Source organism: Chenopodium album, chromosome 20 (assembly GCF_948465745.1).
Source record: "Chenopodium album chromosome 20, dcCheAlbu1.1, whole genome shotgun sequence".
Classification (NCBI taxonomy): Eukaryota; Viridiplantae; Streptophyta; class Magnoliopsida; order Caryophyllales; family Amaranthaceae; genus Chenopodium; species Chenopodium album.
The window spans coordinates 40,673,486-40,699,899 of NC_137853.1; the positions used below are offsets into that span (position 1 = coordinate 40,673,486).

General features: G+C 38.1%; 3 protein-coding genes across 5 annotated transcripts; all 3 read left to right on the forward strand.

Moving 5' to 3' along the window:
• Window positions 1-3,571: 3,571 nt before the first annotated feature.
• LOC145597809 (autophagy-related protein 9-like) lies at window positions 3,572-12,657 on the forward strand. 3 transcript variants are annotated; one of them, XM_081654054.1, is made up of 10 exons: window positions 3,572-3,978; window positions 4,896-5,607; window positions 5,765-6,085; window positions 7,046-7,268; window positions 10,534-10,713; window positions 10,829-11,035; window positions 11,141-11,218; window positions 11,303-11,373; window positions 11,461-11,571; window positions 11,660-12,657. In XM_081654054.1, the coding sequence occupies exons 2-10, from the start codon at window positions 5,033-5,035 to the stop codon at window positions 12,612-12,614; spliced, it is 2,721 nt and encodes a 906-aa protein (XP_081510180.1). In that variant the 5' UTR covers window positions 3,572-3,978; window positions 4,896-5,032; the 3' UTR covers window positions 12,615-12,657. The 3 variants fall into 3 exon arrangements, with proteins under 3 accessions (XP_081510180.1, XP_081510182.1, XP_081510181.1); XM_081654056.1 differs by having other exon boundaries at window positions 4,921-5,607; XM_081654055.1 differs by having other exon boundaries at window positions 4,924-5,607.
• A 1,954-nt stretch (window positions 12,658-14,611) lies between these two features.
• LOC145597249 (uncharacterized) lies at window positions 14,612-17,918 on the forward strand. The gene is made up of 2 exons (XM_081653393.1): window positions 14,612-16,718; window positions 17,533-17,918. Exon 1 carries the CDS (start codon window positions 14,612-14,614, stop codon window positions 16,214-16,216), a length of 1,605 nt encoding a protein of 534 aa, XP_081509519.1. The 3' UTR covers window positions 16,217-16,718; window positions 17,533-17,918.
• Window positions 17,919-19,556: 1,638 nt separating this feature from the next.
• LOC145598433 (protein KINESIN LIGHT CHAIN-RELATED 2-like) lies at window positions 19,557-25,002 on the forward strand. Its single transcript, XM_081654783.1, has 3 exons — window positions 19,557-21,293; window positions 22,439-22,680; window positions 24,688-25,002. Exons 1-2 carry the CDS (start codon window positions 19,630-19,632, stop codon window positions 22,644-22,646), a joined length of 1,872 nt encoding a protein of 623 aa, XP_081510909.1. The 5' UTR covers window positions 19,557-19,629; the 3' UTR covers window positions 22,647-22,680; window positions 24,688-25,002.
• Window positions 25,003-26,414: the final 1,412 nt, after the last annotated feature.

A 26,414-nucleotide genomic window follows, 5' to 3' on the forward strand; every position in this document is an offset into this window, starting at 1 on the left:
TGCAGATGCACGTCACCAAATACCCAAAAATATTTAACCAACTGTTTGGCGTCAGTTGGAAAAGGCCAATGTCATATTCGTCCAGAACTGTCCGGACGAATGGATGAAGAGGGAAGCGAAGGCCTACATCCAAAGCGGCCCTGTAAACGCAAAACGCCCGTTTGCGCGGCTTCTCCTCATCCTAGGTAGCCACAGCAATGGCTTTCCTGGGGACTTGTATTTCGAATCCCCCCCCCCCCAAATGGAGGGACTCCTTGTACTCCTCAAAGTCCTTCTTCAAGAACTTCAGGGCCGTCTCTCCAACTGTACAGGCGTACGGGTCCTTGAAGTTGTCAATGTTGGCGACGTTTTCTTCGGCCGCCGCCTCACCTTCGGCCGTCTCACCCACGACCTCTTTCTCAACCTCTTCTTCTTCCACTTGGTGAGAAGGGGCACTCCCAAACTCTGAAGACAGCACTCTGTCCAAGTTTGCTGCCTCGGCCGAGCTTCGGCCTCTTGAGCTATGTACGCCCATGGAAGAAGGAACGCCCTCCTCAACTAATGGACGCTTGCCTTTGTCTTTGGCAGCGTCCGCCTGATTTCCCGAAGGAGGGGCGTTGCGAATAGGCAGGTCGGACGGTTCCCTAATTGAGATTCCCGTCATGGGTCTGTCCGCCCCGCCCAGTTGAAGTAGAGGAAGAGGGGACGGACGAACCAGCAGCGTCCGCCCCAAGATCGATAGGATGGTCTTTGCAGGCTACCAGTTCGGCCCCATCCATGACTGAACTGGCAAATTGAGGGAACCTAAGTTCCGGAGCAGGAGTGGACGAGGCGCCTTCAGCTTGTAGGCGTTCCTCGAAGGAAGAAGTGACCTCCACGGCCAAGTGATGAGAGCTAGTAGAGGCGGTCGTTGTTTGGGTGGTGGAGGTAGTCTCCACCTCCATGGTACTTGGGTTTTTAGGGTCATAAGGGACCCTAGGGTGAACCAGACTGCCGTCTGGATTCCTAGCCGCATGAAGATCGCGCGTACGCATTGTTCTTGCCATTTCCTGAGGGGACAGAGAAGAATAAGTGGGGGTGAGTATGTACGCACCAGACATAGACTCACTCCAAGGAGGAGACAACTCTTCTCCGTCCACTCTAGACTCCTCAGTCCTAGGCGAACGGCCGACCTCATGAGGAGAGTCGGACGAAGCCGAGTATGGATCCAGAATTGAAATAAAAGAAAAAATACAAGAAAAGAAAGAAGTGTAGACGGCCTACCTTTGTACGTTCTGAAAACTTCGAAAGTGTTCTTGGTGTTGTTGAAGATTGACCGGAAAACTCAAAAAATGCCCGGACAACTCAAACTCACGGCGGCGCTCTCGAAGATTAGAAGGAAAATCACTTTCTCTCACTAAACTGCTCTGACTTCTCTCTAGAATTCACAATTGGGTAAAGTGTGAAAATGAGAATTCACTTCCCATATTTATAGAATGAACTCATGGGGGAAAAATGGTAAAACCACCTTTCCCGCCTAAACATTCAAATGGTAATTTTTTGAGGAAATTACTCGAAGAGAGAGACAGAATGACGTTACGGTTCTGTTAACTTGTGAAAAAATCAGACGGACAATTGACGGCACGTCAAAGTGAGTTGAAGTGAGTTAAGTCACAAATTCAAGAGATTTACACCTTCAACACTTGGTCTCCAGAACTTAGAAATATCTAAGAGGAAAATGCGTCCGCCCAGTTCCCAGACGTTTAGTCCAAAGGGGAAAGTTCAGACGTACGCAGCATAATGAAATAACCATAGAGTACGCCTGAAATCAAGGAAGCCCAATCCATTTCAAAAATATGTGGACGCTCTGAGTAGTTAGGAGATAAGCTCCTCCTAGAGTATCAGAACGTCCAGACGAAAATATGAGGACGTCTAGTCCCACTGCTGAGGCCGCTCTGGGTCGCTAGGAGATAAGCTCCTCCCAGAGTACGAGAGCGTCCAGACTAAAAAGCAAGGATGTACATTTTAAATGCTGTGGGCGCCCTGGGTAGTTAGGAGATAAGCTCCTCCCAGAGTATGAAGACGTCCAGTCCAAAGTATGTGGACGTCCAAATGAACCAGGAGAGAAGCTCCTCCCAGAGTATGAGGACGTCCAGTCCAAAGTATGTGGACGTCCAAATGAACCAGGGGTTAAGCCTCTCTCAGAGTACGAGAATGTCCAGTACAAAGTATGGACGTCCAAATGAGCAAGAAGACAAGCTCACCCCAGACTACGAGGACGTCCAGAACAAAATATACGGACGTCCAGGTAGAAAAGAGAGCTTTGAGTCCAACGTATATGGACGTCCAGGGCAGATGGGAGGTAAACCCAACCCAGAGTACCAGGACGTCCAGAATGCAAGATCAGAGGAGGCGGCCAGTAAGTGTACGAGCCACCCCCTCTGAGGGGCAAATGTTTAGGGTAAAAATACCCCAGGTACGTGGCCCAATCTCATAGTGACACGTGGCCCAATAAGAAGGCGACACGTGACCCTATGAGAGTGTGACACGTGTCCACCTGACAGGGTGACACATGTCAGCTATCTTTAAATACACAATACATCAGAAAGAGAAAAAGGCCCTGATTACATTGGGCCCAAATCCCGAGAAACCCTTGAAAGCCGTAAAACGGCGCTCCCTATGACACGTGGCGACCCCTGATTGCGCAGCCAATCACGTCACGACATTCTAGGGTACAAACCCTAGAGGGGCACATGTTCTCACCCCTATAAATACCCCAATCATTTATGATGGGAGGGGGGATGGTGACATAACATTAAAAAAGAGCATTAAAGAGCTCCAACTTCTCTCTACTTTCTCTCTCTAGCTTTTCCGATTATCGATCTCTAACTTGATCGTCGGAGGCGAATATTCCGATAAAACGGAATATTCGTTGTTTTGCAGGTGTTCGAGTCTCGTTGCCAGCAGAGCGTGACCAGTATCCGAGGAGATCACAAAAAACCCTGAAACAACCATCATTTTGATTCAAGATACCTATCCTTAAACTGATACAATTAAGCTGCTACTCTAGCATGATCACTTTACAACAATGCTTTTAAACAAATTGCGCAATCATATTTACTAAAGGAAATCAATGAAAGTAGGTGCATTTTACAATCATATTTACCACTACTCGTCTTGATATTATTAAAGTTGATTACTGCTCCGTTGCTGTTATCTATGGTGGTGGTGGTGGTGGTTATTGATTAGAGAGAAAACGAGAGTGAATAAAGAGTGAGGGTTTTGTTGGGGGAGGGGGGTAATTGTTTTTTTTTTGATAAAAAGGGTAAGTTTGTAATTTTAATTTTTTATTATTATTATTATTTTTTTTTACGGACGTTTGTTAGATATTCGAGGGCGACGTTTAGCTTTCACATTCTCAACTATGAGTCAAAAAATTACAATTCTAACAAAATCTAACATCATCTAAAATTCCTAATCACCTTCAAAATAATATTCCAAACAAGACTTTTCTTAAAAAAAAAATAAAAAATATTCCAAATAAGACTTTAAATCCTAATCCGACTTAAACTCGAAATACTTTAAAATCTCAAACACATCCATGTTACAAAACTTGGTGGGGGTAAAAATAAAAAACTCCAATAACACAGTGAATGCGAAAAGCTCTGTAAAACCCCATCCAAGTCTTCCAAATCGGCAAAATACAACAACGTTTTCCTTTCTTCTGGGCAAAGAACTCTGTAACTAGTATATTTATGAAATTAAATAATTAAGGAGAAAGATAAGAAATTACTCAATTTTTTCTTCCAATTATTAAAATACTTTTTTCTGTTTTCTCAATTTCTTCTTCTCAAACCCCCGAAATTCCCTATTACTTCCACGCAATCCAAACTTCTTTCTCTCTCATCTCTTTCTCACCGTTTGCGGAAAATTCCCCTTTTTCGAGGTTTAATCGGGTGATTTTTGCTGCCCTTTTGGTGTTCGTGTATCAATTGATCATAATAATTTGTGGGTTTTCAGGTAATTTTGTTTTTTGGTTTTTTTTATTTTTTTTTTATGTTTAACAGGAAATTAAAGTTGGGTTTTGTTTAATTTTGAATTTTGGGGGTGGGATTTCCAGATTATGGTTAATTACTGAATTGAAGTATTGTTTGATTACCCTTTAATTGGTAAAGTATTCGTTGGGTGTTGAATTGACTGAATTTTTAGCTGTACTTGGAATTGTATGATAGTTAATGTTGTTAATTTAATCAAATTATTGCTAATTGAGATAAAGTTAAATTTTATTGCATTTTTGTAACCCTTAATTTTAATCATTTGGTTCATCTTCGTTAATTGGACGTGCTATGGAAGTTAAGCCAATTTGTACTAATTTGAATGTGTGTTAATATATGTTTTGCTATGAAAATACTGAATTATGATACCACATTTTGATTTATTTTGACTTATGAGATGGAGGATGAAAGTTCTTACAACTTTGATGACTTTGAACATATTGGATTTATATGGGTTATTCAGCAAATGCACAGATTATGTTCACCCTAGTGGTTTCATGAAGACTTCAAAACTACAAAATTTGAAAATTTCATGGATTCTTGATAATTGTGCTCATATTAGTTATATTTCGTTATGGGATGCTTCTAGGAGTTCTGGCACCGAACACTTATAATGTCACTACATTGCTTATCTGTCAATGCTGATAATTTAGATTTATAGCTCATATAGCTCATAACTTGTTAGGGAATCACGGTGGTTCTCTTTGCCTGAAATTTTCCAACTTTATGGTTCCAGACTTCCAGCCCTCTTATACACTATAGTTACTTGTTTTCGATTAATGGTGTAGTTAACTCAGTGGGGATACATAGTGCATCTAATTTTAGCTCTTGTGGGTTTTGTTGTTGTTTTTATTGAGTGTGTTATTGTTGTATCAATCTCAGGACCTTCATTTGATTGTTAACTCAGCAGGCATACATAGTGCATCAATCTCAGGACCATCAGCATCTAATTTTAGCTCTTGTGGGTTTGAGCGGGGAATGGACTTACCGTATACAACTACTGCTGTTGCTTGCAAATAATGTCCAATTGGCAAGGGGGTAGAAATGCTTTGAGCATATTTAAGTGGAAAAAATCTGGTGATCCTTCACTATCCATTGGCCTACTCAATGATATTCCTCCTGAGATTGAACTGTCCGAATATGGAAGGGTGCCGAGTCCTGGTAGTGAAAGCCCTTCTGGGCTACTTAACGGGGAGAGCCTGAAAGTGGAACCTATTGCTGATTTGGACCTGTTCTTTGAAAGGCTGTATAGCTACTATTGTGAAAAAGGGCTTTGGTGCATCATTGTGAAGTGGATAGTTGAACTCTTGAGTCTAGCTTTTACGATATGCTTTTCAGGATTTTTCTTACTTTTCGTTGACTGGAATGGTCTCCGCAATGCTAAATGTGGAATCGATGCTGTTGAATCTGGAACTAAGCCCTGTGACCTTGCAATAGAAGCTCTCCATGCGCATCCATTAACCCCACTTACACTTCCCAAGGCAATTATTCTTGGGTATCTGGGTATATTTTCCATATATTGGGTCTTCTGTTTTCTAAGGTTTTTTGCTCAGCTTAAGGAGACTCTTAGGATACGTCACTTTTATTACAACTGGTAAGCTTATATAAGCACAACTTTGTATTTGCTATATTCCCCATCCTCTCTTTGGTCTTTCTCGCCCTTTTTTTCTATTGTGGTAGGGGTATGATGGTGATATGGTGTTGCCTCTTGATTCGGGAATACACTAATTTAAGAATGACGTTCTTTGCAGTCTCCATGTTACAGATGATGAGTTGAAGACCATGCCATGGCCTTCTATTCTTGAGAAAGTGGTTCGTGTTCAGAATTCACAGAAGCTATGTGTTGTGAAGGATCTGTCAGCTCATGAAATTGTAATGCGATTGATGCGAAAGGAAAATTACTTGATTGGCATGATCAACAAAGGGATTCTTGCTTTCCCTATATCTAAGTGGATCCCTGGTGCTGGTCCAGTTGTCAAGTCTGGCCCTAATAGGGGCCGTCAACGCCTCATATTGACTAAGACACTTGAGTGGACCTTGAATTGGTCCATATTGCAGAGCATGTTTGACAGGTAATTATTGCCTGACTGTAGTACTTCCTTTGTCCTTTTTTACTTGCAACATTTCAATAGTGTAAATTATTCACATATACTCAACTTTAATTACGTTTCGTGATTTATACTATATTAAAAAAACAGTCATATGGGTTTTGTTAGATTCGTTTCAATATCTACTTTAATAATTTAATTTTTATAAACGCATAATTAAAGATAATTAAATGGTTGAAGATACATTGGCAAATGTGAAAACAAGATAGTAAAAGCCGATGAATTGTTTTTATTTTTATCTTCAAATATAGAACATTGAGTGGAATCCTTGGCTGTTATGTCCGTTCCTCTTCCACATCTTGTACACTTCATTTCATGAGAATTTCACGAGAATTTTCTTTTTTTCTTGCTGTAGAAGGTCACTATTCTTTCACAGGTCAATATTTTGCATGAAAGTCCTATCCAATCATGTTTCACTTCTTTGTTTTGGGATGTCTTTCTTTCATGTGCTAAAAGCTGTACAAAATGGCTAACTTTGTTATTAATCTTTAATGGAAACAAGTTTCCTTTAACTGTGGTTAGTTCAGACCTGAAAGGTATGGCTGCCTTCATTTGACCCTTGTATTATGTGCTAAGTGTTGCTAGTTAGTTTTGTTGTTATAGTTTTTCATCATCTCCTTATTCAAGTAAGGCAATAAGCTTTGATGTTTGTATTAATCAGTTTGTAATGGATTCACAATAAGCTGAGCTCTTGTTTTATATTGAATATTTTGACTATGTTGATTGTATCTTTGTTCGTTGGTATGATAAAGCAGTTTGTTTTTGTGAACTATATATCTGTAACGAGACCATGATTTAACTTCTCTGGCATTTCTCTTCATATGGATAGTATGTTTCCCTTCTATTAATGTTTCTGTACAATAGAAGCTTTGGAATTTGATGTTGTGTTCATTTTGTGTCTGATAATCTCTTTTATGCCTGCAGAAAATTCTGTATCAGGGAGGAGTTTGTCTCAAATCCTGGTGCTTTGAGGAAAAGACTTGTAGTAGTTGGACTGGCAATGCTTCTCCTTTCTCCATTTTTAGTAATATTCATGCTGGTTTATCTCTTCTTGAGGCACGCTGAACAATTCTATAACCACCCAACAACAGCATCATCTCGAAGATGGTCAAATTTGTCAAAGTGGATGTTTAGGGAATTTAATGAGGCAAGTATTTCTTCACTTTGTGTTTTATTTTGTTTTTCCTGTCGCATGGTGTCGCTGTATCATTTTGGTATCTAAGTTTGATCATGTTACTATTTTTGGACATACTCTCCCTGCCCTATGTTGATCGCTAATTTAGGAAAAGGTTGATTACAAGGGAACCTCTTTTCTTATATTTTTCCTACTTTCATACTGTATAGGTTAATGAAATATACTAATTTATTGACCTGCGATAATAGAAACTTGGCAAGTGTTTGGGGAGTTTTCAAATAGGTTAATGTGACAACTACTATACATAACTCCAAAAAAAAAAAAAGCAAAAAGCAAGGAGAGCATTTTGATTTTTGAAGCAATCCAGAAAAAAATTTAGAAATCCATGCAATTCATAGTTCCATATGTAATAGCTGATATTTACTACCTGTATTACATTGTACTTGTAAATTTATTACGTAGTATTTTCTTTATTTCCTTTCAGTTTTTCGTTAATTTGAATCTGTCCAGGAACATGTAAATGTTTGAACATACTCCATTGTACAGTAATTTGATATGTCAATCAAATTATGGTTGGATCTATACTCTATACTTATCTAAGATATATACTGGTTGGGATTATTAGCTATAATGTGGTTACAGATTGCTGATTGTGCAGCACATGGATTGTGCTATGCTCTACCCGATGCATGTCGCCTCAGCTCCTAGGCACACTTTATTATACACTTGCGGGGAGGAAAATCCCTTTACAAATTTTCACTTTCATTTCCTCTAGGAATTTGACATGAAAGTGAAATAAAAGTTAGTAAATCAAATTTCCTTTCTCTTCCCTTAATGTCTGTTTAAGAACCAAACATTGGATAATAAAATCACTTTTCTTTCCCTTCTCTTCCTTTTTTTTTTTTTTTTTTTTTTTTTCTCCTTTCCCTTCATTTCTCTTTGTTTGCTTTACTAATATTGAAATAGAAGAGAGGGGGGGGGGGGGGGGGGGGGTTGGGGGGGGGGGGTGTTCTAAGGCTAAGGGCGACCTTCATTTCTCTTTATTTGCTTTACTAATACTATGGGTCCCAAAACGTTTTGTGGTCGGCTAACATTAATCGTCATAAGAAACCATCTCATTTAGAAAAAGAGATGTGAAAAGATAATCAGTTGAAAGAGTTTGGAAAAAGGGTGTGTAAAGTGAGAAAAAGAAAGAGCATCCAAGTAAAAATTTAGAGAGTGAGCACCATGAATAAAATTCAAGAAAGTTATGAAGGAGTGGTAAAAACATGGGAGTAAAATAATAAAGGTTTCAGAAAACTCTAGCAAGGGAAATCAATAAAGCTCATGAAACACGGATTGGGTAATATAATAGAACTATAGAAGTAAATAATAAGATAAAATAAACAAAAGTATGTATACAATCATGATATATCGTTGACGTGAATTTCCCCCCTCCACACCGCCCTATCCAATACCATATTTTCTTCAATCCCCAAAGCACTTATATCACTCTCAATCATCCTCTTTCAAGTTTTCTTAGGTCTTCCCCTACCCCTTGTGATCCCAACACTTTGCAACCATTCGAGCCTCCTCACTAGAGCCTCACTTGGTCTCCTTTTTACATGGCCAAACCACCTTAAGCGATTTCCCCTCATCTTGTACTCAATCGATGAAACCCCTTCTTTCTTCCTAATTATCTCATTCCTGAACCGATCCTACATTTTAGTTGGCATGAAGTTGGGATCTATGACAAATAATGTGTCTGTACAACATTATTGAATGTTTTCACATTATAACACTTTTAGCTTTAGCTTCTAATTCATTTGCCATTGGGCTATATATAGCTACAATGTACATCCTATAATGTAAAACTCAAGAACAAAATTGCAGAAAATGCAGTACTGAATTCTGGTATAGCATAGTCATTGGGATGCAATTTTAGCTTTTGATCTGTTGACATAGATTTTGCCAACAGCAGTCTTCGGGCCTTTGGTGTCCTGAGCCTTATTTTTATCTCCATGTTCTCTCCGTAGTCCGTACCTACAGGGAAGATTTGATCTATGGTTTTGTGGCCCAAAATAGTGGTCCTGTTGAAGTTTTTTTTTTTTTTTTTTTTCCAGGAAGTGGCAGTCCAACTGTGTTGGCGGTTGGTTGGGCCATAATGGCAATATGTAATCTAGCTTGCAGAAATATTCGTGCAAGGATTGTTGCGTACTAGGGTGACGTAAATATATCCTAGTTGGCTTAATTCGAATGAGTTCGTGCCTCAAAATTTTTTTCAGTTTAGGTTGACATAATCATTAAGGTTAGAATATAGGCGGGGTATTGGAAGTGATATGTGCTTTCAAAAATGAGGGGAAAATGGTAATGTTAGTAGACTCAAAAAAGCTGAAGAGACTATGAGCCTGTGATAATGTACAAAAGTTTGATATATTCATGCCTGCTACTCTCAAGAGTTCAAGTGTCGTAGTGTCGTAGTGCCGCGTGAGGACGTAACATTCAGCATATTGCTTTTCAGTTGCGTCTAATATATGCCGTTTGTCATGGCTGGCTCATTGGTAGCAATAGGAGTATTGAGATTATACCTGTAGGAGCTCTTGTGAGTTTAGTTTGAAAATAGAAATAATGAACTTTTCTGTCTGTAGTGTCTGTATGCACTAGGCAGTGTTAATCTAACTAGAAGGATTAATGGTTAAGAGCTTATATCAACTTGCAGTTGCTACATGCAACTATGCTAGTGACATGGAGGCTGCTTGCTTGGTGGTTTTACGGTTGAGTGACTCAAGGACGGCAAATCATCCGCTTAAGAGTTTTTAAGCATTTCTGGTCATTTAGAAATCTGTGATTAAGTAGTGAAATCCCAAGGAACCGTACTTATGATAAACTTATCTGTGTGAAAAACGAACACCCTTTGTGTAGCAGTTGAATGATTGAGATTTGAGAACCTGTTCTTGAACTTATTGCTGTTCATCATGTATGAATTAGCCATTAACTATATCTTTCATTTTGTTTTAAGGAATGGGTTAGGCTGGGGTTGTTCTTATCGTGTTAACATATTCGGAGATTAAATCTAAATTATTTAGGTATAGAAAAGGTGAATTAGATAGTTGATTGACTCCAATGCCTTAGCTGCTTTGAGGTGATTTAGAAACTAATGAGTATAGTGAAATTTAAAATAATGTTTTATCGAACACCTGAAATGTTCTGCATAATGTTAAGATGATGTACCCATAAAATTTTCTGTACCCCTATTCCTTGATGTTGCCATTGACTTTTTATCCCCCCTGCATTGTAGGTGGAACACTTCTTTAGACACCGCATAAACAGCAGTGTCTTACATGCTTCAGATTACTTGAAACAATTTCCATCTCCCATAATTTCAGTTGTTGCTAAATTCATCTCATTCATATCTGGAGGCTTTGCCGCAGTGCTGATCATTATTGCTTTGCTGGATGAATCTTTGCTGGAGGGCCATGTAATTTCTTCTTCTTTTTTTGGACCTTTTGATTCACCACAGAAAATGGACCGTATGTATGTTGATACAGTGGCTAACAATCTATTATAATGCCTTTTTGTTGTAATTCTTGAAGATTTTTGGCCGTAATTTGTTTTGGTATGTTGCTGTATTTGGAGCAATTACGCATATCAGCCGGGATGCTGTGACAGATGAGCTTCTAGTTCTTGACCCCGAGGGCACGATGTCCTTGGTGGTTCAGCACACTCATCACATGCCAAAGAGATGGCGTGGTAAAGAAAATACAGAGGTGGTCAGGATGGAGTTTGAAACTTTATTTCAGGTAATATCATAAGCTGGAAACCTGATGCTGTTTAAGTTTAATCTTTGGCTGGCTAACTAATTAGCATGGGGTTACAAATGCTTATTAAATTATGTATTTTTGCAGTATACAGCAATGACATGGCTGGAGGAGATGGCCTCTATATTTCTAACTCCTTATTTGCTCATAAATGTTGTGCCAAAGGTTATTAATTTTTCATTTCAATTAAATCACTCGTTTCTTACTTAGTTTGAATGACTTTAAGCTTATGCTGTGTCTTTATTGCAGAAAGTGGATGACATTCTGCAGTTCATCTCTGAATTTACGGTATACATTGATGGAGTTGGTGATGTTTGCAGGTTTGTGTATCAACAACTTATGTTTTGTTTGACCTTTTGTGAAATGCTACCTCCTGTTTTACCCAGTGTATCTCATTCTTCTTGCAGCTTTAGTGCCTTTGATTTTCAAAAGCATGGCAATGGCAATTATGCTTCTCCATATAATTCAGTTCCTACCCAGAGGAGTTCCCAAGGAAAGATGGAAAAATCTTTTCTGAGGCATGAGTTTTCTCAACTTGCACTCATTTTCATGCTATTTTTGTTGTTGTTGTTGTTAACCTATTAAAGTTGTCTTTTCTGTCTACAGCTTTCAAACCAGCTATCCCTATTGGCAATCAGATGCTCAAGGGATGCAGTTTCTAACCACTCTCAGAGCATTCCGGAATGAAAAGTTGAGAAGGCCTAATCCTGGATATGGGCATTCACCACCCAGAAGATGGCAACAGAGTCCAAGTTTGATAGATAACTCCAGAAACAGCTACTTCAGAAGAGAATCGCCCTACAACAGTCCTGCACCGGGTTATCATTTGGGCTCTCTGTGGCTTATCGAAACTGACCCTAAAACTCACCCTTATCTTCTCGATTGGTTTTATGTGTCTGGGGCTCGTCATGTTATTGGTACTAATGACGTCGCATCAGTTTCTATGGACATTGATAATGATCAAAGCAAAGAATTCTGGAAGCCATCCTTAAACATTGAAGCCAATCATGGAGAAAGTTGGCCTAATTTCTTTGAGAATCGGTCAAAGAGCCATCTAGAAGCTTCTACGTCATCTCCAGTCTTTCCAGAGGAGGAAAGTGTTCTGCGGCATCACGACTCAAGCACCATGCTGCCATCTGCTAGGAGCCACTGGTGGGACCGTGGTGGGCCTAGCAGTGCAGAGCATGAACAAGCAAGCTTTCTTGAGCCTCCTGAGTTTCGGCACCATGGCGGGTCCCAACAAGGCAGCTTTCTTGAGCCTCCGCTGTTCAGATACAATGGCGGGCCCCAACAAGCCAGCTTTCTCGAGCCTCCCGAATTTAATCGTCACAATGCCAGTGATTACTATGGAAGTCATTCAGAGAGGAGCATAGATGAGCACGAACAACCATTGGATTGGGGCAACTACCACCAGTTGTCTCGAACAACTGATCCTGTTGAATTTGGTACTAGTGGTGGCGATTTTAAGCTCCATTTTGATGATGTCTATAAACCTTCAGAACCTCCTACCATAAATATAGAGTCTAGAGACTTAGCCCCTGATACATATCAAGTGAACTAATTCTTGATCCCCTACAAGGAATCGTTGTTTTTTTTATTTTTCATTTCTTGGGTCTTTTTGGTACATAATCTTAGGGCTATTTTCTCCTTTTTGTTTGGTACAAGGAGAACAGAAGATCGAAATTCTTTGTTGTACATAATTCATGTCTTAGAAAAAAAAAAATGGTTGCATTTAGAATTGACCTTGCCTCTCTTTCTAGAATTGTACAAAGAAAAACTTGCATTCTAGGTTGCTCAAAATCCTTATCTTGTTTGTAAGAATGCAATTGCTGGTAGCTAATTAATAAATTAAGAGGTATTTTGGTCATATTGGTTCAACTACATACCTTGTACATTCAGTCATTCATGATGTTATTCACTTGCTCTTTTATAGTAATTGAAAATTCACAAAGTCTTATATGTGGCTAGTCATACCGTGTGACAGGGGTTACTTCGTTATTGTAATAGTGACTACTTGGTCAGTGATATAAGGTTACTCGGTTAGTGTAATAGGGTTATTCGGTTAGTGTAATAGGGGTTACTATTACTACTTACTAGACACACACAAGGCGGGCTGATTCCTGACCAGTTGGATTGTTTTGGTAACCTGTTTTTCTAGGTTAGTTGCCACGTGTCGCTATTCAATAGGTTTATTTCATTTTTTGTAAAAAAAAAAAAAAAAAAAAAACACAACCCCAGCCCCGTCCCACATATGGCCTGAACGAGCAATTGACCACCCCTTGCGCCGCCCCGGAAATGAATTGATCAACTACAGTTGTTCGGTGCTCATTCTAGCGATTTCCGTCAGCAATGTCGGAAGTGATTATTATTTTGATGCTAGGGTTTTGATCGGAATCCCATTCATTGAGGTTATTTGCTGTAACTACACTTTGTTCTTTGCTTATGATTGATTTCTTTGATTTTTATCATGCTCGATCAATTTATGTCTGTGTTTCCAAATTGCCTTTCAAGTTAGCAATTAGGTTTATGATAATGCGAATTGTTTTGCGGATGATTGTACTGAGTTAGTCATTTCAATTTAGTTGCTGCCTCTGTTCAATTTAGGGTTTGTATTTTTTTTATTTTTTTTCAGTATTTTAAGCTGTCTTTTTTGGTGGTGAGTGTTTATTTGTGTGGTTGGGGTGAGTGGTGGTTTGTGTGAGGTGGGGGTAGGGAATCGGGGTGGAGCTGGGGGTGTGGGGATTCGGGCAGCAAGGGGTGGGGATGAAGTTTTTGAGGTTGGGTGGTTCAAGTGGCAGGGGGTGGAGGTGGTGCTATGGTGGTGGTCTGGTAGGCTGGTGGCCATGGTGAGAGGAGAGACTCTTAGAAAAAAAAAAAAAAAAAAAAAGACTGGTTTAACCGGTTATAGGTCAAATGGACAATTAAACGAAGATTAGGGTGAAAGGTTAGATTGTTTTGGAATATCACCAGGTGGGATAGTTAAGGGAAGATAGAGTTAGGCCCTGTGTAAAATTAATTTCAGTTCAGTAAAAATAAGTTCAGTTCAGTAAAATTCAGTTTTTTTAAAGAAGAATTATAATACAAAATCAGTACAGCAAAAATAGTTTTAGTTCAGTAAATATAATTTTGTTTTAGTAAAAATAATTTCATCTCAGAAAAATAAGGTGAAGAGAACAGTTCTGATTTATAGAACTGAAACAGGCCTTTAGAGTGAGATTATTAATTTTCATTTTTCCTATCGTTAATTGTTAATTGTAAACGTTGTATGACTTTAATTAATAAAATTTAGTGTTATTTAGGACTTCTTTAAAAATAAAAAAATCTGCACATGAAGAAATAAGAGTAGTCAAATATCTGGTCTTGAATTTCATAAATTTGGTCATTACTCATGAGTCCACTCCGGTCTTGGACTATACAGACTTACCCACCAGGAGGTTTACTAAAACAAACCTGACTGACATTACTTTCCAAAACAATAAACAAGTATTGGCATGCATTTGGCAATGCAAGCTCATTTCCCTCGTCATTTCTTTTTCATCCATTGAAGAAAATCTGAAAATGAGAAGAGCTTGCTTCACAATCCTGTCTCTCCCTAAGCTTAAACCCATCACACCAACAACAACAACACTCATTTCTCGAGCTTATGCTTTTCTATCTAATCCGTCTGGGATAGATTGCGTGAACCAAGCTGCTTATCTTGAAGAACAAGGTGAGGAAATTGAAAAGATCCAATCTTTTGCTATTCAAGGTTTAAATTATCTGCAAAAATGCCCCTATCCTTATAGTTCTAATTGTACTCATTCTTCTATTAAAGCTTTAAGAATATTGGGTTCTACTAATAATAGATTATACAAGTATTATGATGCTTTAACCTATCTTAATAGGGTTGATAACACTTTGAACAAGTACAAGAAATTCAGGGCTGAATCTTTAGTTTGTTATGACCGACCCTTAAGTGATGATATTATAGATGAGATCCTTTATGATGTTCAAGTTGAATTGGTTAAAGCTAAGATTGGTACTGATATGGGTAGTAAAAAGAATGTTTTTGAGGATTTGAAAAGGTTAGTGGAGTTGAAGGAGTATAGAGTGAGTGCTAGATTGGAAAGCGTTGGTAATACATATCATGCAATCGCGGTGTGTTATTATTGGATGTTTAGTAATGAGGAAGATTGTTTTACTAGACACTTTGGCTTGCAATATTGTGAGAAAGCATTAGAGATTTGGTTGTGCCTCAAACAATCCAACAAGGTTTCCAAAACGAGGCGCCTTCTATGGTTATTTCATTCATGGACTATGGAATTTATTAAGATATCAAAGCCCTTTGACGAGACCATTACTATACCGGTCAAGTTTGTTAAACCATTTGGTAAATATGAGGAGGAAGAAAAGCAATGTCAGTTAATCGAGGAACAAGAGGAGGGAGAAAAGCAGGATTGGACAATTGAGAAACTTGAGAAGGAAGTAAATTGGCGGTTTAAGGGAACAAACTGTAAACCTTTTACTTTTGATAAATATTATCTTGAGGAATTATGTGATAATGAAGAGAGGTGGGAAGGTCTTTTAATAGAAGAAATGGATGAACTTGTTATGTTTTATAGGGACTTGGCAGGAGTGTGTGTTGAGAATTCCAACTTAAAGGAAGCGTTGTCATATCGTTTGAAAGCATTGGAGACGTCCACCAAGGTCGATAAATTTAGGGATATCGAGGTAGAGGCTGCTCTTGATAAGCGGCTTCTTTCTGTTATGTATGCTGTAAGTGAGGAGGATGAGAAGGCACTTTCCTACAAGGAGTCCGCTTGGAAAGTTCTTAGGAGCATAGAAAATAGCTCTCATTTCGTTCATGCTGAATATAATGCTGTTAATATGCTGATCACTCTAGGGTGTGATAAGGATGCTTACAACATGGCAAGGGACATTTTTTACAGTCATCCGGCTGAACTGGCTCTTGCTTTTGAAAAGCTGGATAATGGCTCGGATAAAATGCTCTTTGGATTTGGTAGGTCTTCATTCGCTATTAACAAAATAAGAATGAAAGACGAACTTAAGGCAAGAGAAATAGAAGATGAAATTAAGGCAAGAGGAATAGATGATGTGATTATGGCCTTATGGGTGTCATATACATTATGCAGGCCAAAGCTGGCAGAGACGATTATCACGTAAAGATGTATCTAGATGAAGCTTCTTGTTTTCTCAAAAAATCTGAAAAGTTGAAGCCATTTAAAGTTTCTGCAGGATACACAGAGATATCTATGTTATATAAGAAAACAGATATGTTAAGAAGAGAAACTGCAATCTCCTTGTTGAAGAGAGCCCACGTTTTGCTTCAGAAAATGCCTGAAAAACAGCAGTATTCTGAAGGAATTGTCTCTGCTAGGATTGGCTGGTTACACTTATTGGCAGGTGAGGCTACACAGGCTATTCCATACTTGGACAATGCCTCTGTAAATCTGAAAGACATTGTTGGCCCCTATCATTACGAAGTTGGTTTTGTCTATAACAACTTGGGGGTGGCTTATTTGGAATTGGGAAAACCGCAATCAGCAGCACTGATGTTTTTTGTTGCAAAGGGTATCATGGATGTTTCACTTGGCCCTAATCATGCTGAATCACTCGAGCCAATTCAAAACCTATCAAAGGCATATGTTGCCATGGCCATGGGAAGGTACAATTATTTTTTGCAATATGATGAATATGGTCCAACTGAATACTGCTTGCCATTTTATGGTTTCTTGTCTCCTTACTTTGCCAACTTTATGTGCTTATTGTGGTCAAAATGTAATTTCAATTGCAATATCTACCGCTGCTTAATCTAAGACATTGACGTATGTTACTTATCCTGAGTCTTAGTTGCATATTAGGAACCAAAAATGACTTGCATATTTGATGAATCAATAATCACATCAGCAGTGAGCGTAGAATCAAGTGACCACATGTTCAGTCAATGTGCAATATTGCTCATCTTTTTACCTTTTTGGCCCAAATATGGTGTAGAAGTGTTCTGTTTTTCCCAATTTTCAGGATATTGATTCATGGCTAACCCTTTATGTTTTCCAATTTTTTTTTCCTGTTCTTCGAATTGTTATTGAGAGAGTTCTTTGTTTCATTTTCACCCCACCCCCAGTGTAAATCATTTTGTTTTGTAGAGCTTTTATAAAATCTCGCTAGTCATTGCTGAAAGATTGACAAGGATTAGAATACTCCGTATTAGATGATCCATGACTCGGTGAGATGCACAGGACTTATAGATGCTAGGAAATTTTGTATACTATAAACATTTACATAAAAAAAGATTTATGGCATGTGGTGTAGAATGTTTCTCAACCATGTCCAAAGAGAAAGTGAGCAGATGCAAGTGGTGTAGCATGTTCTGAATTTGCTGATTTTAAGTGTAGTAGTGGTGTTCTACTGTTCTGATTTGAATTCTGGAAAATTTTTTCCCCCCTTTTGAATTTCATAGACTGTTTTTTGAATTGCAGTTGTCTCCCTGCAACTGAACTCCGTTCAAAAGTAATGCAAAGCGCAAAAAATGAGCTTAGAGAAGCACACAGAATTCTGAAGCAGCTAAAGACTGAAGCAGGCTCCTCATCCACAGAACTTCCAGTAAAAGCCTTGCCCTTGCCTCACAATAGCAATCCTAGCGCCACCTTACAACTGAATCCCTGCTATAATTTTCCTATATGCCCTGCCCCTTCTCAGGTAGAAGTCAGAAAAATACGTGTTTCATTTCCTGGGAACTGGGTCGCCTGATTCTATTTTTTCTTATGTACGGTGTATAAGTGTGTGGAACACTTGACATCTATCTGTGGGCTGTGTATGTACTCACAAATGTAAGTATTGAGGGAAGGCCTGATTATGCGTTTGTGCTCACAGATGAGTTTCTGTCATTTTAACAAATTGGCAAACAAATTTACTTGAAACGTGTATGTGAAAACTCGTGTTTTAAATTAAGTAGTATTTTTCATCATTGTCTCTATACCTTTGAAATGTCTGAGGCGTGGATACATACATGCCCATGTATAAAAATTAATCCTAGACTCCTAGTGCTCATTGTCACACAAACAAATTTTGGCATTTAGTCTTTGATAAGACATTGCTCGGCAATGAGTTCCTAAAGGAGCAAAGTGGTCTGCAGCATCATGACTCCAGCACCATGCTGCCTTCAGGTGGGACTGTGATAGGCCTCGCAGTGCTCTTTTTGTTTGGTGCAACGAGAACAGAAAATCAAAATTCTTTGCTGTACATAATTCATGGCTTAAAAAAAAGGTTGTATATAGAATGAAACTTAAAATTTGCATGTTTAGGCTGTACAATATCTGGATCTTGTTTATGCATATGTATTTGCTGCTAGCAAAGAATATAAGAGGTAGATTGGTCATATTGCTTCATAAACATTGAACGTTCATGGTTCAAGTATAGAAAGTCATCAATCCAATCTAATATTATGTTAATTAATGGTGATAGCATATTTGCATTGTGAGTGAATTTTAATTTGTCAAAGGTCTTTCATTAATCGAGTTAAGATTATACACCTTGATTGATGATCAATACGAGTAGTTAGGTGTGCCCACATATTCGACAATCACCCTAGAATACTCGATGTACCCAAGGCCTAGAGCTTGGAAAACTATCACTTAAGACCACATATGCACCATTATTCTTCGACTTAGGCTTTGTTTGGTTCAGTATTAGTAAAGGAAAGAAAGGGAAAGGAAGGGAAGGGAAAAGAAAGGAAGAGAAGGGAAAGGAAAGAAACTATAGCACCCAATGTTTGGTTTGATATTAGTAAAAGAAGGGAATTGAGAAGAATATATTGTTTGGTATGACATTAGTAAAGGAAAGGAAGAGAAGGGAAAACTAATTTTGAGTTTAATAGATTTAATTTCTTTCTTTCCTCCCAAATTCCTCCAATTTCGAGAGGAAAGGAAAGGAAAGATTTTGTGAAGGGAGCTTTCCTTCCATTTCCCTTCATTTTCTATTATATCCCATATAATTTTTCAAACCAAACATAGGAATCTGTATTTTTCCTTTCCTTTCTTTTCTTTTCCTCCCAATTCCTCCCAACCAAAAAGGGCCTTACCTCCCAACTTATAATTCTTTGGTTGAAGAAAAAATTAATTCTGGGTATGTTTCTTACATAGTATTAGTACAATAATTCACCATTGGTATTGTATTATATGGAGTGGAATTAACAATCTAATGGAATGAAATAATATTAACGATCAGAATTCATTCTCATTTAAGTTTTGTTCTCATTTAAATGAGTGTTTCTCTTATAATATTTCATATACAATACTTAGTATATATATAAGTGGTTACTAAACCTTAGACACGGATCTTGTTCTCTAATCAAGTAATCAGTTCAAGTCTCGGTCCGGTTTTGAACAGTGCCCAGGCGCACACTCGCATAGCCTACTACACACCGCAACACACCACTACCTAATACGTAGTACGAAGTATATTCTTCAATAGAGGGTTTTAGAAGGGGTTTAAGCTAGGGAAGAGCATTCTTAATTGTGCAAGTTTTTCTCTGTGTTCTTCTATTCTTCAATCAATTATTGAAGCTACTCTCCAAAATGAGAAGAGCATCAATCAAACTCCTCTCTTTGTCAAAACCCAGATCAATTTCTCGCAATTTAACCACCCAAATCTGTTCAACCCTAGTTTCAACTGATCAATCATCATGTACCCATTTGAACTCTTGCTCCAATTCCAAGGGTTTACTCTTTTTCACCCCAAAAACCCACCAATTCCAGAAAACCCCATCTCAAAATTTCAATACCCAAGTTGAAATTCACTCTAAATTGCCTTCTAGGCAGAGGAAAATCAAAGAAAGATCGCAAATTGAGAATGATTTCGAGGCGGCGAAGACGGCTGAGGATATGCTTGAGGCTTTCAAACAAATGGAGGCGAATTTTGATGAGAAGGATCTTGGTTTAGCTTGCTTGAAAATTGGTCTTAAACTTGACCAAGAAGGTGAGGATCCTGAAAAAGTTTTACCTTATGCTATTAGAGCTTTGGCTGTTTTTGATAATGAAAATCAAATTTCTTTACCTATTGCTATGACTTTACAGCTTTTGGGTTCTACTAGTTATTGCTTGAATAAGTTTAGTGATGCTCTAGGGTATCTTAATAGGGCTAATAAGATCTTGGGTAGGTTAGAGGAAGAGGGTAGTTTTCGAGCCGAGGATTTGAAACCTATTTTACATGCTGTTCAGCTTGAATTGGCTAATACTAAGACTGCTATGGGTAGGAGAGAGGAGGCATTGGGGAATTTGAGGCATTCAGTGGAGATTAAGGAGTTTTTGTTGGGTAAAGATAGGAAAGAAGTTGGTAATGCTTATAGGGACTTGGCGGAAGCGTGTGTTGCGATTTTGAACTTTAAGGAAGGCTTGCCTTATTGTATGAAAGCGTTGGAGTTACACATAAGATTGTTGGGAGATAATTCGGTAGAGGTTGCTCATGATAGGCGGCTTCTTGGGGTAATTTACACTGGGATGGAGGAGCATGAGAAGGCATTAGAGCAGAATCAGTTATCTCAGAAAGTTCTGAAGAATTGGGGTCGAAGCTCTGACTTGCTTCGTGCTGAGATCGATGCTGCTAATATGCATATTGCTCTTGGGAGGTTTGAGGCAGCTATAAACACGTTGAAGGGGGTTGTTCAGCAGACAGAAAAGGATAGTGAGAATCGGGCTCTTATTTTTATTACAATGGCCAAAGCGTTGGTCAGTCAAGAGAAGTTTGCTGATGCAAAGAGGTGTCTAGAGATTGCTTCCGGTATACTAGACAAAAAGGAAAAGTTGAAACCCTTAGAAGTATCTGAGGCTTATATGGAGATATCTATGCAATATGAGACAATGAATGAATTTGAAACTGCAATATCCTTGTTGAAGAGAGCACATGCTTTGCTTGAAAAGCTGCCTCAAGAACAGCATTCTGAAGGAAGTGTGTCTGCTAGGATTGGTTGGTTACTCTTATTGACAGGTAAGGTTACACAGGCTATTCCTTATTTGGAGAGTGCTGCTGAAACTTTGAAAGAAAGCTTTGGCCCCAAGCATTTCGGAGTTGGATATATCTATAACAACTTAGGGGCAGCTTATTTGGAGCTGGAAAGACCACAGTCAGCAGCACAGATGTTTGCTGTTGCAAAGGACATCATGGATATCGCGCTTGGTCCTCATCATGTTGACTCTATTGAGGCATGTCAAAACCTCTCAAAAGCATATGCTTCCATGGAAAGGTACATGAATATTTGTAGTTTATAAGTTTACTATATCTAAGTGAACATCAAATTTATCTTTGGAATTGTTTAGAACTGCCATCGTTCAACATCTTTGTGTATTGTTGCCATTTTGCTCTCTCTCCTTTGCAAAGGGTTTTGAGTTCTAATTTGAGGCATTTTATGCAATCCTGGCACTTCATAGCTCTTAGTTACATATTAGGCACCTAAAATGCTAGTTAATATTAAAATTATCAGTTACGTTAGGAATGAATAATGAGTCTAAAGTCAAGTAGCAAGGGAATGTGCCAAAACATGGCATATTATTGTTCCAATATCTTACTAGTTTCATGATATAGGCATATTGCTTCATGGATTCCTTTTTCTTGTTCTTCAAAATGTTTCTCAGATTAATCTATTATGTCTTTAGAGTAACCTAATCCACTTACACTCCTTGTCACTTACTAGTCACTCGTAAAAGGACAAGAATTGGTGGTATGTATCGGACTTTTAAATTTGAATAATGTAACTAGGAGCTTTTGCAAATGGTGTACCATGCTCCTATACCTCTTCACAGTTGAAAGTGAACCTTATCTCAAGTTAATATGATTTTACTAGAAAGTAGAGCTGATAAAAAGGGGGTTGTTCTAATTCACGAAGTATTTTGGCTCCAAACTGTGACCAACTGACACCTGAATGCATGTTTAGATCATTTGGCCTTTTACCCTCGCCAATTTGGGTCAAAGTTAGAAAATATATGGCCTTTGAAAATTGTCTAGGCAGTCCTTTTCTACCTGCGTTTCTGAACCATGCTCAGCTTTACTTGATTTAGTCTTTAAAGAATTCTCTCTTGTCATGAACTCATGATGTGCTGCAAAAGTGCAAAACTGTAGTGCTAATTCTTAATGTAGGTGTCTTGTGGTGCATACTTTGAAACTGTACATCTTGAGGACAGCTGTGCTCAACGAGTGGAATGCTACAGAACTACAAATGGGTGTACATAATTGTCAAATGCTGTTGCTTAATTACTCACCTTTGTTAGGCATTAAGTAGTTTATTTGTACTGGTTTATTTGAAATTATTCAGGTTCCCGACCTGTCAACAGATGAAACTTCTTCGTATTTGAAAATTTCTCCCTTTCATATATTGCATTTGTTGAATTGCAGTTATGCCCTTGCAATAGAATTCCAGCAAAAAGCAGTTGATGGTTGGGGGGGTCACGGGAAAAATGCAGAAGATGAGCTTAGGGAAGCATGCAGGATTCTGGAGCAGCTGAAGATCAAAGCACTAGGTGGCTTCTCATCCAAAGTGCTCCCAACAAAGGCCTTGCCCTTGCCTCAGAATAGCAATCCTACCAGGATAGAAAGAAGATGAGGACAGAAAGAAGACAACCATGCTCTTGTGGAAGGTACATTCAGCAGTTGTTTCTGGGGAGTGCACTTCTTGCCATAATTTTTATGTGCTGTTTTTGTTTTTATTTTTAAATATTAGGTTAGATGGGCGCGCGCGTGGGAGGGGGGGGGGGGGGGGGAAGGGGTGCTTTCTGGTTGGTGCTGGTGGTAGGTTTTGAAATTCGGAAGATATGCTAGATATGTTTGCTTGCTTTGCTCCCGTTTATATTTTGCTTTTGGTTTTCTATGAGTTCTTATGGTTATATTCTTTGGAAAGTGTACATGTTTGCATCTTAGCTTTTGTTAGAGCATTAGGTGTGATTTTCAACTGCAATGTTGTAATGAAATAGTTATAAGGGAAGGAAGAAGGTATAGAACAAGAAACAGAGGAGCCTGAGAAGGGAGATTTCGAATTCAGAGGAAAGAGTGAAAGAAAGGATCGAGAAGTAATAGGATTTAGAGAAGAGAAATGTGGGACCTAATTAATTTAAACTTGGTTCATTGCCATCCTATAGTTGAAAATGAGGAATGAAAAATACCCTAACATTGAATTCAGAGATAATAATGTAATAAGGTAGTAAAAAACTAGAGATAAACAATGGACTATCAATTAACGGTGCACAATGAGCAAGGGAAGCATATAGTTCGGATATGGGTCAATGTCAATCTGATGATATAAGCAGATTAGAGAAAACAAGTGAATGGGAAGAATATTCCTATAAATTTAAATGATGGGAAAAAAAGGTAAGAGGAAGATGGAGGGGGGGTGGGGAGAGAAATGAGGTATCGAAGTATGGAGTGATGCATAAAAGACTGAGAAAAATTGAATATGAGGAGAGTTATGTATAAGAGAGTGAGGAATAATAATTATGAATATGAGAGTTCTTTGGCAAAATGAGACGACCAAATCACCCATCGTTGTATTATAAAAAACGAATGTGCTAAAATGTCAAATTTGGAGAGCAAAGTGAATGGAGGAGTGAGAAATAATATCATTTAGGGAAGATAAGTGTTCGACTTAATTAAGTTAAACTTGGTTCAATATCATCCTATAGTTGAAAATGAGGAATGAAATGAGCGTAAATTGAATTCAAAGGGGATAGACTGATAGTGAAATGAGATAGCTAATAACTAGAGAGAGTAGAGACAACCAATTGACCATTTGACCGTCAACCTACAGTAGACCGGTGTGAAGCAATTCGTATATGGATCAATCAATTTTTTAACTACCTACGATTGAAATACAGACAACTAAAAAGAATATTCCTAAAACATGGAAAGTCGAAAATCATAATCACGAGCCATTTAATACTCTAATCTCCATGCATATTGTTAGCTAGTTGATGCATGTGTAGTCTAACATTTTTTTTTTTTTGAAGTTAATGTGTAGTCTAACATAGGTTCAAGGAATACATTTATCTTTTGACTTTACATTTTAGAAAATTACTACTGCTTGTTTACTCATCATGTACATTCAATACCTATACTTCTATTTTGTTTGGTGTTAAATATCGTACTTAAAAATCTTCTCACATTCCGTGTATGTTTATTAGGTTGTGAATATTTTTCAGTCAGTCATTTACCGTAATCGTTGTTAACAAATATTCAAGTTTTTATTGTTCCGGTGTACTTTTATAGCCTATTTCTTTTTTAAATATTGTCATTTGTTGTCTATACATATTGATAATGTCTGATTTTAATCACGTCTCATGGGTTAAGTACAGCTTCAATTTTGAAACTTTGAAAGATGCAAGTGTTTTCATATTGTTTGGTACTTTACAAAGTTATTGGGTATAATTTATACTCGTTGTTTAACTAATTTTCAATGTCGTTTAATAATGTTATACTCATGTTAATCTATAAAGTCACGTACATCGTTAATACTCATGTTAATACTCATGTTGATGATATTGTGTGGTACCACACGCGATCGTAATATTTTTCAAGTCTAATGTTCTGCACAAGAATATTGCATCAATTTCTGTAGTAAATGGGTTAATTACTAATGTTGTGCTATCATGTAGGGGTGGAGGCGGTTTGCGAAGTTAAAGAGGAACTACGAATGTGTTAGCAAAAGCTTTTGAGGGGTTTGAATATCAACGAGTAAGATGCGACTTTGAAGGTTGTGATCTTTAATTGATCGGCTTTAGGTCTGTTTTAAGGGATACATTAGTGTTTCCTCTTGGAGCTTGGCACAAAAGAATTGTTGCAAACCTGTATCAAATTAAGCATGAAAATACATTTAATGGAAAAAGAGATAAGTTTACAAATAATCCCTTTGCATTTTTTAGATACGAAGTATATCATTAAGGTATTACTTGTATTTGCTTCCTTCCCTTTGCATTTTTTAGATATACCATTCAGGTATTACTTGTATCTGCTTCCTTCTAAGTTCTCATTGTTTTGTACTCCTTATTGCTAATAAAGGCAAGAATGACAATAAAGGTTTGGTTTGAGTTTAAAGGCAAATTGGATGGTTCCACCCACCCAATTAAACTCTCAGATGGTATTAGAGACCATGGTAAATATCTTGGCAATTTTTATTTTCGGGCGAAAAAAGGTCAAAAATTACAAAATTAAAGGCTATATAATCAACAGTTTTTGAGGAAATTTTGAAGTTTTATGGCCCGGTGGCGAAAAGTGTAAGACCTTAAAGCTGTCAAACACTGACCGACCCGAGGACCCGACATTAATAGACAATAATTTGAACAATGGGTTGAATTATAGCCTTCAATTTTGCCACTTTTCGCCACCGGGTCCCAAAACCTCAAAATTTCCTTAAAGCGTGGATTATAGCCTTTAATTTTGTAAATTTTTGACCCTTTTTCGCCCAGAAATAATAATTGCCAAGATGTTTACCATGGTCCCTATTACCTTCCAAGAGTCAATTAGGTCGATGAAACCATCCAATACGCCCTTAAACGGTCATTTTACTCGTTCACAACTTGAAGTGATTTCATAAAATTAAGCCTACCACGGCGTTTATGACAACATATAATGATCATATGTGGTTTCAAATGGATATATGACCCCGAGATGTATCCCTTAGGGTCTCTAGACTTTTCGCCACCGGGCTCCGAAACCTCAAAATTTCCACAAAAAGCGTGGATTATAGCCTTCAGTTTTGTAATTTTTTGACCTTCTTTCGCCCGAAACTAAAAATTTCCAAGATGTTTACCACGGTACCTAATAGCCTTCGGGAGTTCAATTGGATCGGTGTAACCATCCAATATGCCCTCAAAAGACCATTGTATCCGTTCACAACTTGCAGCGATTTCGTAAACTCATGCCTACCATAGACATTTATGACAACATATAATGATCAAATGTGGTTTCAAACGGAATAGTATGACCCCGAGATGTATCCCTAAGGGTCTCAAAGCTTTTCGCCACCAGACCCCGAAAACTCAATGTTTCGTCAAAACGCGTGGATTATAGCTTTCAATTTTGTAATTTTTTAACCTTCTTTCGTCCATAACTAAAAATTTCCAAGATGTTTACCATAGTACCTAATACCCTCCGGGAGTACAATTGGGTCGGTGGAACCATCCAATATACCCTTAAACGGTAATTTACCCGTTCACAACTTGTAGTGATCGATTTCGTAAACTCAAGCCTACCACGGATGTTTATGACAACATATAATGATCATAAATGGTTTCAAATGGCATTATAGAACCCCGAGATATATCCCTTAGGGATTCAAGGCTTTTCACCACCGGACCCTGAAACCTCAAAATTCCTCAAAAAG

What these genes read in the sequence shown, in the direction of transcription:
- LOC145597809 (XM_081654054.1), top strand. Translation starts at nt 5,033, where the DNA reads ATGTCCAATTGGCAAGGGGGTAGAAATGCTTTGAGCATATTTAAGTGG. An exon ending in CGTCACTTTTATTACAACTG is followed by an intron (nt 5,608 to 5,764) that starts GTAAGCTTATAT and finishes CGTTCTTTGCAG; the next exon opens with TCTCCATGTTACAGATGATG. An exon ending in GGAGTTGGTGATGTTTGCAG is followed by an intron (nt 11,374 to 11,460) that starts GTTTGTGTATCA and finishes TTCTTCTTGCAG; the next exon opens with CTTTAGTGCCTTTGATTTTC.
- LOC145597249 (XM_081653393.1), top strand. Translation starts at nt 14,612, where the DNA reads ATGAGAAGAGCTTGCTTCACAATCCTGTCTCTCCCTAAGCTTAAACCC.
- LOC145598433 (XM_081654783.1), top strand. Translation starts at nt 19,630, where the DNA reads ATGAGAAGAGCATCAATCAAACTCCTCTCTTTGTCAAAACCCAGATCA. An exon ending in GCATATGCTTCCATGGAAAG is followed by an intron (nt 21,294 to 22,438) that starts GTACATGAATAT and finishes GTTGAATTGCAG; the next exon opens with TTATGCCCTTGCAATAGAAT.